Source organism: Myotis davidii, unplaced genomic scaffold (assembly GCF_000327345.1).
Source record: "Myotis davidii unplaced genomic scaffold, ASM32734v1 scaffold573, whole genome shotgun sequence".
Taxonomy (NCBI): Eukaryota; Metazoa; Chordata; class Mammalia; order Chiroptera; family Vespertilionidae; genus Myotis; species Myotis davidii.
In genome coordinates, this window is record NW_006285997.1 from 258,565 (window position 1) to 270,924 (window position 12,360).

At 59.4% G+C, this 12,360-nt stretch overlaps 1 protein-coding gene across 1 annotated transcript in view; it reads right to left on the minus strand.

Annotated features, from left to right (window-relative positions):
• VOPP1 (vesicular, overexpressed in cancer, prosurvival protein 1) overlaps positions 1 to 12,360 on the minus strand; it is a 25,317-nt gene that overhangs the window by 649 nt on the left and 12,308 nt on the right. The window contains exons 2-4 of the mRNA XM_015559695.1: positions 9,298 to 9,356; positions 2,835 to 2,912; positions 1,906 to 2,042 (exon numbers count right to left, since the gene is read on the minus strand). Of these exons, the coding sequence (XP_015415181.1) occupies positions 1,906 to 2,042; positions 2,835 to 2,912; positions 9,298 to 9,356 (274 nt within the window). The remainder of the gene's footprint in view (positions 1 to 1,905; positions 2,043 to 2,834; positions 2,913 to 9,297; positions 9,357 to 12,360) is intronic.

Consider the following 12,360-nt stretch of genomic DNA (forward strand, 5'->3'; position numbering starts at 1 on the left):
CATCCCCCCACCGCAGCTCCATGGCCCTTTGAGAACCATCTGCTGAGACTCAAGTCAGAAGTACGGCCGCCATTCCCACCGGCCGGGGAACATTTGATCAGGGAGGGGACCACCTGGCATAGGTGAGCCCGGCTCAGACAGGGAGGCAGCCACGGGGGACGCCAGCGGGCGGCTGGGCACCTGTGCACCGATGCTGGTGGGAGCATGCTGGGGTCCAACCCCAGCAGGTGTGGACGGAGTTGGCGAAGAAGGAATGACACATAGGCAGCGTTCAGGTGATCATCATAGCCAGGATCTGTAGCTCCATCGGGCACAGGTGGGCTGAGGCTCGGACCTTGCCAATCGGAACCTGGAGGGAGAGCCAAGGCCACTCTGCGGAGGCCTGGGGAGCACGCGCCGGAAACACTACCAGCAGAGAGGGCGCCCGCACTGCCGAGTCAACAAAACCGGCGGCAAGGGAAGTCACTTCCCAGCTAACGAACACGGCAAGAGCCGGTTTCCTGAGTCTCAGCCAGAATCTCTCCCCCGCCCCCGCACCCTCAGTCCCCAAGGTGACCCCCTCAGCTCGATCTGAGCTGCTGCTCTGGAGCGTGTGTCTCAAACCTGCTTCCTCTGGTCATGCTGGTACCATGGACAGAGCACTAAACACACACAAAGAACCGAGACAGGGAGCGGGAGCTTGGGGCGTGCTGGGCTCAGCTGACTGAGTGGACGCAGGTCTGTTTGAGGGAGGCCTCCTTCACCCCCGGAGACACTGGGAGCCTCAGAGCCTTCGTCCCAGTACATATGGCAGAGGGTCTCCCTGTTCTACAGTTTAACTGCATGGCGGTCGGATTCCCGCCAAGATGCCCACTGGGTGTGTGAGGGGCCTCACGCCTGCACACGTCAGACCTGGGACCTCCAGTGCTGCGGGGAGAACGAGAACAGAAACACGAGGCCAGAAGTGCATCTGAAGGAGTCGGCAGGAGGGCAATCTGCCAGCCGGGGCCTCCTCTCTCTCCTGCACGTCTGACAGGCGGCACCTGCTTCCCTGGTGCGGCCGCCCACTGCCCTGGGCCGTGTCTGCCCACAAGCCCTTCACCTCCCATGAGTTTCCCAAAGGCAGAGGTTATGCCTTATTTATCTCTGATCCTTTTATACCTTAAAGATTAAGATTTTAAAAAGAGGCTATTGTAATAGTCCAGGATAGACAATGGGAGCCTCCGAAGAGGAGAGACGAAATGGGGAGTCGAGAAGAAGAGGTATCCGGGAGGACCTGGGGGCAGACTCAGTGTGGAATGCATGGGACAGAGAAGAAGTCTACATAGAAATGACTGGCTTCTGGTCTTGATAGAGGTCCCACGGAGCAAGAGCAAGGTTATAAGAGGAGCGGGGCTACAGAAGGGCAGTTCTACAGGAGGGCGGGGCTACAGGAGGGCAGTTCTACAGGAGGGCGGAGCTACAGGAGGGCAGGGCTACAGGAGGGCAGGGCTACAGGAGAAAGACGGTTCTACAGGAGGAGGGCAGTTCTACAGAAGGGTGGGGCTACATGAGTTGGGCAATTCAACAGGAGGGCGGAGCTACAGGAATAGGGAGGTTCTATAGGAGGAGGGCGGGGCTACAGGAGGGCGGGGAAACAGGAGGAGGGCGGGGCTCAGGAGAAGGATGGGGCCGGAATGGTCCATGGTGGCTACAGCCACCCACGCAGTGCAAGGAGGGACACAAGGCCGAGGAGCGGGCGGTGGGGAAGCCTGACATTGGCGACAGGAAGAGAACCCGGGTATTCAAGGAGGATGAGGAGAATGCCAAGGGGGCTGGGAGGACTAGGATGGTGAAGTGGGGCCGTGTCCCAGCAGCAAAGGGAACGCGTAATGTTTAGGAAGATGCCTGGACGGCGGGAGGGGCGAGGACGGAGGGGCGGCTGACCTGGCGCCGGGTTCGGGGGCTGCCTGGAGTAGGACACGTTGAAGGCGGGCTCCTCGATCAGCGGCGGCGGGTACATGCGCCTCCGGATGAAGAAGCCGGCTCCGCAGCAGAAGAGGACGCCCATCATGAGGAGGAACCTGGGGGAGCACAGGCCGAGCGTGAGGGCCAGGGCGGCCCAGGCTCCCACTCTGCAGGTCAGAGGCCGCGCTGCCCGGAGCCCTGGTCTCTGCCCCCCGGTAAGGTTCTGTGCAGACACTGCCCTGCAGGCCTGGCCGCTGGCAGGGGCCTCAGGAGAGCTGGGCATGGGCAGGGCCCAGCGTCTGTCCTGAGTCGGGAGGCAGCCCACACTATGTGAAGGGGAGACCGGGAGGCAGCAGGCATTTTGTTGTGAGATTTGCAGACTCTCTGATCTTTAGGAGGCTGAGGCCTGGCCCGTGTGGCTGGGCCTTGTCCCCTGCACAGAAGTCGCCTGTTCGATTCCCAGTCAGGGCACATGCCCGGGTTGTGAGCTCGATCCCCGGGAGGGGGTGTGCAGGAGGCGGCTGATGCATGTCTCTCTCTCACATCAGTGTTGCTCTCTCTCCCCCCCACCCCCCGCCACCTCTCTAAAATATCAATTTAAAAATCTTTAACAATAAGAGGACAGTTGACCTCAGTGTTGTTTCGGAAACTGGCCAGGAGCTGCCGGAGGATGGGGTGCTGCCCAGCCCCCGTCCGAAGGAATCAGCCTTCTCCCCTGGCCACCGCCTGGGACCCAGGAGGGGCTTCCGGCAACTCGGGGAGCAGAAATGCTACCGCGAGGCCAGGCGGACACACCTGCCTGCTACGAGGCAGCCCCCAAGACAGTGACCTGGAAGGGCGACGGGAAGGTGGCGCCCCAGGGCCCCGGGGCAGGGGGAGAAGCCATGGGCAGGCGGGGTGTGACCTACCAGAAGTACCACAGCCGCTGGATGGAGAGCGCCCGCACGCAGCACCGGGACCCGCAGCAGTCCTCGTAGGGGCGGCATCTGCGGGAGGGGCACAGGGTCAGGGCCGGTCCCAGGAAGGGAGGACCGTCAGAGACCCAGGCAGAGCTCAGGCCAGAGGATGGACAGCCACTGCCGCAGGCCACGAAACGGCCACGCTGACCACGTCCGTCTCGTGGCCCAAATGGAAGGTGCGAGACAGACACTGACAGTGTAATTCACGGAACCACGTCTCGCAGGCCCCGTGCGCCCAATCACGACGGCTCCTCCGGGGAAGCGCCACGGCCAAGGAGCGTATGACCCGGCGGTTCTGCCACAGGCTGGCACTGAGCGCTGTGGGGTCCCGCTCGGCCCGACCCCCGACGGTTCCAAAGACGGGACAGCAGCCCTCACGGGGCAGGGGGTTAAAGACAGAGCCTGCAGGGCCAGGCCGGCTAGGGGGCTTGTGCTGGTCCTGCCACTAACGGTGGGGCCTCTGGGAGCCTCGGTTTCCTGAGCAAAATGGGTGCGAGGACAGGACGCGGTCACGGTGCCGCTGTCCCTACAGAAGTGCCCACAGGCACTGTCCCTGCCCTCGCCAGCCCTCCCGCACCCCACGCCTGAGGCTTCAGGCTCCTGTGGACACTCAGGGGGGGCTGTTCCTCCCCCAGAAGAGGAGCCGAGAAAGGCACTCGCCAGGGACGGGACCCCCCCACCCCCAGGCCCCCAGACCTCATCGCTGCCTCCTTCACTATTTGTGCCCCGCCCGACCCCTGCCCTTCCCACCCCGCACACCCCAAGCAGGAGAGCTGACCTCACCCGCACAGAGAGACCCATCAGGCCCAGGTCTGCCAGGAGCCAGGAGGTGGGCACACCAGCGCCCCCTCAGCCACAGGTGGCCTGTCTCAGGCCCTGGACCTGGTCTGGCTCTCCAGAACCAGCAGGCAGGTTGGGCAGCCAGCCAGGCACTGGCTCTATGGAGCCGCTTCCGCCTCCTGCTCGGACACCTGCGAACAGCACCTCCCCACTCACGCCGTCCATTATTCACAGCGAGGACGCGCCAGACACAGCCAGCCGGGCTGAGGCTGAGGTGAGCCCCGTCTAAAGGAGCGGCACGCCCCGACGGGAGGCGGGGGCCAGGGCCCGGAATGACCTGGTCAAGGCCACAGGCGGAGCAGGCAGCGGGAGGAGTGGCCTCTGCTCACCCCGGCACACACTAGGGATGCGGGGTCGGTAGGGGGTCAGGGGGTGCAGAGGGTAAGCCAGGCCGGAGTTCCTGCAGGGCGAGCCTGCTGCCCTCGTCCTGTCCCACGGCGCCCACACGCTCGCCCCCGGCCCCGTCAGGTGGCATGGAAGTGACCGGTCTCCATGGACCCGGAGGCATCGAGGCATGAGCTGCTGGGTGTGCTCACTGATTCTGTCACCGTGTCATTAATCCACGTCCCATCTCCTGTCGCACTGAGCGGACGCCTTCCCTGCACCTGTCTCCTGTCTCCTGTCTCCTGCCCCCTCTCCGCGGCGGGGCTAGGGGTGTGGGCTGCGTCTCCGTGCTGCTGACTTCAGAGCCCACCCCCTTCTCTCCTTCAGCGGCACTGAGATCCGAACCCAAAACTACAACAAGTGTGTACACAGGACACCCGGCACCCAGCACCGAGCACCCGGCACCCTGCTGCATCCACCACCCGAGAGGGACCCAGTCGCGCAGGAGCCCGGCGAAGGGTTGACACCTCCGCCATCGGGGATGTCACTCATGAAACTAGTCCCTGGCCCTAAGGTTTTCTCAGTAAAATGCAGATGACAAGGACCCCCTGCCAGAGGCCAGGGGCCTGTTCTCGCTCGCAAATCCCTGGAGGCCAGCGAGGAGCCCAACCGGCTTCTCCCCGCCCCGTCTTCTGGGCCGAATCCCAGTCATGTCCATTCCTGAAGGGCAGGAAGCCGGCTCCTCTGGGTCACCGGCCTTCTCTGACTCACGCAGCGTCGCATGAAGAAAGTCACCACGTCGGACGATGCCCGTGACCGACTGTGGGAAGCTCCCGCCCGGCCGCCTTAGGACCTCAGCAGCTGGAACTGGGCGCTCATGGCTCCTGGGGCCGCGGCGCTGCCACTGCGATGCACGCCCTTCCCCAGTGTGTCACCCCGAGGCCCGCGGGAGAAAGACGACCCCCCTTCGAAGGGAAACTTGAGCGGCTGCTTGCACTTGGCAGGCAGGTGGGAGTCCGATCCCTCTCACATCTGTACACTTGTCGCTGCCACAGCACATCATCGGCTGGACCGCTCGGCTTCTGTTCTCTACGCTCTGAATTATTCCGTGCAGCCGCCCGAAACGAGTCCTAGAAGCAGGATCGGACCTTGGAGATAATCCGGCACAGGCGACTGGGGCCCAGAGAGGGGAGGAGGTCTGCCCAAGATCACACAGCAGCAGAGCAGGACTGGAGCAGGTCTGACTGCCAGCCCCCGAAACACTGCCCAGCACCAGGGCAGGCTGCCAGTCCCCGCTTCCTCCCCGCCCTTCCCCGGGTCCTGTGTGTATAGGAGTGCCTTCCAGGCCACCAGACATGTGGAAGTCACAGGCTCCAGCCCTCCACCAGCTCCCAGTCCAGGGAGGGGACATGTGATCACAGTCTTTGTTATAACTAACTAGGGGCCCGGTGCACAAAATGGGTGCATGGGTAGGGTCCCTAGGCCTGACCGGTGACCAGGGCCTATCAGGTTCCCCGTCTCCCCGCCTCCCCACCTCGTCCTTCCCTCGCTCCCTCAGCACCCCACTGCGCTGTTGGTCACCCGCCATATTCCACACCACCCCCCTGGTGGTCAGTGTACATCATAGCAAGTGATGGAATTCCCGTTCTCCCACTCGAATTCCCGAGGGAACACTTTGCATATTAGCCTTTTATGTATATAGATCCCCCTGACTCTGTGGGGGGCCCGTCTGGGAAATCAGGGACACACTCTGTCTCGGTCTGAGGGAGATGTGGGAACTGGGTGGGCCCTGGTGATGCCGGATGGGAGCCGAGCTGTGAGATCACACTGCCCCCCCGCCCCCGCCCCCGCCGTCAGGGTCTTTCTCCTCCTTGGCCCTCGGAGACGGCCTGGGGTCCCTGCCCCACAATCAGACTCACGAGTCTGCGTGCCCGGCACCAGCTCCTCCTCCTGCTGCCTCCTCCCCCCGCCACGTGGGGAAGAAGCCCTGATGTTAATGGTGGCAATGGCTTTACGGAGCTCTAATAACAGAGTGAGGACATTTTTTACTTTTCAGGCCCCTTCCCCTCACTAGGGGTGACAGAGCCCAGACCAGCAGGTCTGAGTGACAAGAACGGCCGCCTCCGTCTTCTCTGTCCACAGCAAAGACGTTCACCTCCATCCTGAACCAGGAAATCGGGAACAGATCAACAATGAAATAGGAACGGCCCCCCTGCAGCCTCTGGGAGCCGGGGGATGCGCCCGGCTTTCTCTACGAAACATGAGAAAGGCCGAGTCACAGGACAAGGGTGGCCACGCCTGCCCCGAGCGGAGTCCAGGAAGCAGAGCCGACCAGGAAAGGCCACTGTTCCCAGAAGAACTAAGCGTGTGCTCCCCCCGCCCAGCCCCTTCCCTCCACCGGCGGCTCTGTGATCGGACCCCAGTCTTCCCGCTGCTGCCTCAGTTCCCAAGGCTCTGCTCCTCCCAGTAGCCAGGCTTCCTGCCAGGACTCGCTGGTTCCCGCCCGGCCCCTGGCCCGGAGCCCGCCTGCCAGCCTCGCTGACCGCCCAGCACTGCCCTTCCTGCCCATCCCCGCTGCCGGCTGCGGGGCCCAGATAACACAGCGGTGCGGGGAGCACGTCTCTAGGAAACGGGCTGTCAAAGTCCAGTGAGAACTCAAGGAGAAGGAAGACCAAGGACGCCCTACACAGCCGTCCCTACAGACACCGGCCACGGTCGGGTCCACGTGTGTCAGGTGGCAGCAAAGACACAGCTGAGGGCAGAGGGGCTGGAGCCGCTTTTATGAGGGACGCTGCGCTCACTGTGAGGTCCCGTGACCAGCCTCATAGGAAACACGCATCCTTCGTGGCGGGTGTGGTCTCACCACCTCTCCGTCCTTCGAGGAGAGAACAGCCAAAGGGCTCCAGGTCACGGAGCACCTCCAGGTCCTGGGAGACCTCTGTTGGAAGGCGCCCTCCCCAGAGGTTCGCTGGGTCACACTGGCTGATGCCTCGAAACGAGATCGGCTCTGTTTCCTGACTAATTAGAGACCAAACTGTTTTCTCGGCCGCAGAATTAGCCAGATCTTCGGAGGGAATCCCGTCAGTGCCTCTGCCTAGCAGTGTTCTCCGATCGCCCTGCTGGGACGCATGCTAGTGAACCAAGCAATCGGGAAAGAAGAGCAAGTATTAGGGGGCGTTCTGCTATTTCTAGTAGAAAGAGAGGAAATACCTGTTTTCCAGAAAGACCCTTATTTACACCCTAATCTGTATTTGTTTTTCTCAGCTTGGATTTATTTTTTGAGAGAAGTCTGGTTCTATTCAATTTCTTACTTTGTTTTCACTACACAGAGGAGACAGTGGTTTCTCTGAGGCAGAAGTATACCTCTCACCTGGAATTCTTGAGTTTGCATTCCTCGTGTGACCTGCTGAGAGGGACGGAGTAGAGAGAGCAGGAGAAGGGGGCCCGGGCAAAAACTCCCCTCTGATGACTTCCGAAGCATTTGTAAAAAGACTGGCGGGTGGGGGAGGGCAGAGAGGGAGGAGGGCGGAGAGGGGATAAATGGTGACGGAAAAAATAAAAATAATAAACATTGCAAAGGACTTGCAGAGTCAGTCATGTTTCAATTATTTTATCAGTGAAAAATGACTTCCTGTTTAAACTTTAAGGTCAAAACTTCTTTCACGTTAATTTGAAGTCTCGTTAGGGGCAGAGATTTTCTTTTCTAACTAGAGGCCTGATGCACAAAATTCGTGCCAGCGTAGGCCTTCCTTCCCCTGGCTGCCGGCACCGGCTTTCCCTCTGGCACCCGGGACCCAGGCTTGCCTTGCAGCCCCGGCTTCGACCGGAAGGTCGTCCGGCTAATTAGCATATTATGCTTTTATTATTGTAGATAACGCTGACGTGCATCACTATGCAGACAGTAAGTCTGTAACAGGAGCATCTACCGCCTGCATTGCTGTTACAGTGATTGTTAAAGACTCAGATGCTGGGAACAGACTCTCTGGTGGGGCATCAGGGCTCCGCGTGTCAGGTGTCTCAACACAAAGCCACACGGGAAGCGGCCCCTCTCGGCCCCTCTCCTGCGCTTCCTCATGCAGCCAGCAGCCCTCCCCGCCCACCTGCCTCCTCAGGAGCAGAAACCCGGGGGTGACCAGCAAGAAAGATGTACGTACTGGCCAGTGGAGCAATCACCCTTCCGGCTGCTGTTATATATTTCCTGCCCCCTTTTCCTGGACACCACAATATACGGCGTTTCTGCTGTAACATTAGATGCATTACGAAAAATCTCATGTTTTGCAAAACTCAATACTAAAAATAAGTCTTGGGGGGTCAGGGGACTGGTTTGATATTTCTCTCTCTTTCTCCCTCTCCCTTCCTCTCTCTCTAAAAATCAATAAATACATTTACAATTTTTAAATAATCCTATATAATAAAAGGCTAACATGCAAATCAACTGAATGGTGGAATGACTGGTCGCTATGACGCACACTGACCACCAGGGGCAGATGCTCAACTCGGAAGCTGCCCCCTGGGGGTCAGGGTGCTCCCACAGGGGGAGCGCCGCTCGGCCACAGCCGGGCTACAACTGGCAAACCTCTCGGCCGCTGAGGCAACGCGAAGAAGGTCTGACTGCCAGCTTAGGCCTGCTCCCCATAGGGAGCGGACATCCCCTGAGGGCTCCTGGACTGAGAGGGCGCAGGCGGGACTGAGAGAGCCCCACCGCCCCGAGTGCACGAATTTCATGCACCAGGCCTCTAGTGATAACAGTAATTGGAAACCTCGATAGTTAGCCTGGCCACCTGGGCAGGTGGCGCAAGAACAGCCGTGACTAACACAGCAGAAATGAAAAACGCATGCAAACGGGGAACGCAGTGGGGCCTTCCCAGAGCGAGGCTGGCAGGTGCGGGGCATAGGAAGAGACAGAGACACACACACACACACACACACACAGTCACAGCAGCCGAGGGGGTTGTTTTTCCCGCTCCCCCATGTCCTCACATCCTTGGTCTAGAAGCCATACAAGCCAGCGTCATGCTGGCCTTGCCCACACATCTTGCCCCTTTTGACCAATCGCATGGGAGGCACCACAGCGCCGTCCTCCTGGTGACTGGTCTGAGCGGCTGGTGTCCTGGGCGGTCACTGCGCACCAGTGAGCAGAGGCCAGTGAGCTGGGTGAGGGCCTCCCAACAGGGCTTTCCCCGTCCCATACCCAGTCCCGTGAAAGAACCATAACTCCACAGAATCAGCGGGGCGGGCAGGTACTCACATGTAATATGTCGGGTAGAGTCCTTCGAAATACCAGCAGTGCTTTTTGGCCTCCGTGCACTGCAAAGAGAAGAGAAACGCGGTCACGGGGGGCGCCCTGTCTGGTGGGAGACCACACAGAGGACACAGGGGGGAAGAGGGCGGGGCCGCAGGTGGGGAGAGGGCCCTGGGAGAGGCAGCAACGGGGAGATGCCCCACCCGGACCTTTGCTTTAAGTTTCTTAAAAGGGAAAGAAACATAGGAAAACAAGTATTTCCCGATGATTTCTCTAGCCTGTCATCTCTCTAAACGCACTGGTGGCCCATTTATGAAAAGGCAAAGGCAATCCATGTCAAACGCACGTGTACTCAGATATGGAAAGAACGCTAGAAGCAGATATTCCAAAGATTCCCACCCCTCCCCCCATTTCCATTTGTGAAAGACATTGCCCATAGTTTTCACCTGCCTAGATCTTTATATTCCGGAATATTCTAAAAGCCGCATCTAAATCACAGGTCCCCCAGGCAGCCCCGTGCTGGCCAGACTCTAAGTCAGGATTCACTGCCCCCTCCCCCATTTCCAGCGTGAGAAGGGGGGGCGGGCAGAAAAGACCACAGGAGCCCCCTGTGCTTCCCAAAGAAGCCAGACACCTGGCGTTCCGGAGGGGCGGGCAGAGCAGGTGGGAAGCCAGCTGGTGGGGGACCCTCACAGGGACAGCGGCCAGGCGCACCCCCTGCGCGTGAGGACGCTGAGCGGGACTGCTCCGACCTCTCCAAACGGGAGTTTTCTAAACTCATGCCCCTCGTGCCATCTCTGTTTTAATTCACCACCTCCTACCGCCAGGACCTGTCCACTGACCCCTGGTGGATATATAGCGCCTTCGAAATAATACAGGACAGCCCGGCCGGCGTGGCCCAGGGGTTGAGCGGCCACCTATGAACCAAGAGGTCACGGTTCAATTCCCGTCAGGGCACATGCCTGGGTTGCAGGCTCGATCCCCAGCATGGGGCGTGCAGGAGGCAGCCGATCTGTAATTCTCTCTCATCATTGATGTTTCTCTCTCTCTCCCTCTCCCTTCCTCTCTCTGAAATAAATGAAAATATATTTTTAAAAAATACAGCGTGCGAGACACACAGCATCAGCCATGTCCAATGCTGTCGCTGGCGAGCAGCACAGAGGCGTGTACACGCACCTGGATGCTACCGCCTCTGCAGACCTGTTCAGCGTGTGACTGTGTGAACGCTGTAGGCAGCTGTGACACGTGGTATCTGTGTGTCTACAACATCCGAACAGAGAAGAGGCCCTGCACACGGCTTCGTAAAGGGACAAGTGGTGCACCTGGACAGGGCTCACCCTGAGGCAGCCCGCAGGACTGGGCGACGCTCACGAGTCAGGGAGTGAGTGGTGGGGGCACCTGAAGGCCCAGGACGTGACTGGACACGGCTCTGGGCTTGACAAAACTGTACCCTCAGGCTGCACTAAATTTATAAAACTGCCGGAGAGGGAATCAAGCTCAACAGATGCAGTCAACACGAGATGCACGAGGCTGCCGGTGGGGTAGCTCGGCTGCTGGTTTACAGCAATTTCTTTCCATTTTTTTATGATGTCAGAGAGGAAGGGAGGGGAGAGAGAGAAACATCAATGATGAGAGAGAACCATTGATTGGCCCCCGACTGGGGATCGAGCCCACATTCCAGACGGGTGCCCTGACCAAGAATTGCACTGGGACCTGCTGGTTCATAGGTCAACACTCAACCACTGAGCCACGCCAGCCGGACTACGGCAATTTTTTTAGTAAGAAGAAAGAGTACACTCTAAATAACAATAAAAAGCATAGTATAGTAAGTACCTAAGCCAAAACAGTCACTTATGTTCGTTATCAAGGTGACATACAGCATGCACATAATCCTATGTGATCTACTGTCACGCGCCCGGCAGGGCAGTAAGTGTTGACACCAGCATCACCACAGACATGCAATGTGTTGTGTTGCGATGTTACCATGGCTACGTCGCTAGGCAACAGAAGCTGTCCAGCTCCATTAGAGTCTTATGGGACCACTGTGGGACCAGTGGGACGTCGCGGACTGAAGCAGCATGGTGACCATGCGCGGCCGAGCAGGCAGGCCTTGGGGACAGTGCAGGGTCAGGGCCAGACCGCAGTGGGGCACGCCTCCCCGCACGCAGTGCTGTGCACGCCTTTGCTCTCGGGTGCACATACAAGTCACGTTCGCACTGCCCTGTAGGCTCCTAAGTGTGCAACAGCACCACGTCTAAAGGATCGTGCGCACACCTTCATTTAAAAAGCGCTCTGCTGCCCTGACTGGTTTGGCTCAGTGGATAGAGCGTCGGCCTGTGGACTAAAGGGTCCCAGGTTCGATTCCGGTCAAGGGCATGTACCTGGGTTGCGGGCATGTCCCCAGTAGGGGGCATGCAGGAGGCAGCTGATCAATGTTTCTCTCTCATCGATGTTTCTAACTCTCTATCCCTCTCCCTTCCTCTCTGTAAAAAATCAATAAAATATATTTTAAAAATCAAAAGCGCTTTACTGCTCAAACATGCCCTCCACCGTCGGAGCCTGCAGCCCTCATCTCTGCAGCGAGGGTCCTGCTCACTGGGGTGGCTGCAGGCTGGGGTGGGGGCCGCGCCCATGGGCTCCGCTCTGCAGCACGCGACGCGGTCGGACAGCGTGACCCGCAGCAGCACCTCTTCCAAAAGCGGAGTCCGAACCTCGGACCCACGGCCGCTCCACGGCCTGGCCGTGTGTGATGTTCAGTCCCCGCTGTCCTTCCAGCTGTCCTCACAGCATCTCCCCAGGGGGTTGGGGGAGCGACCTCGAGAACCCGCGTTCTCTGCCCCACTCTAGGGAACAGCTCCTCGCAAGCAGGTCAGACTCGCGCCCGGCGCCTGTTTGCTGCCGGGAGATGCAGCCGGGAGATGCAGCGGGAGATGCAGCCGGGAGATGCTGCCGGGATTACTTTTAATTTTCTGAGAACCCTCCATATTACTTTTCATAGTGGCTGCATCAATTTACATTCCCACCAAGAGTGCACAAGTGTTTCTTTTTCTCCATATCCTTACCAATACT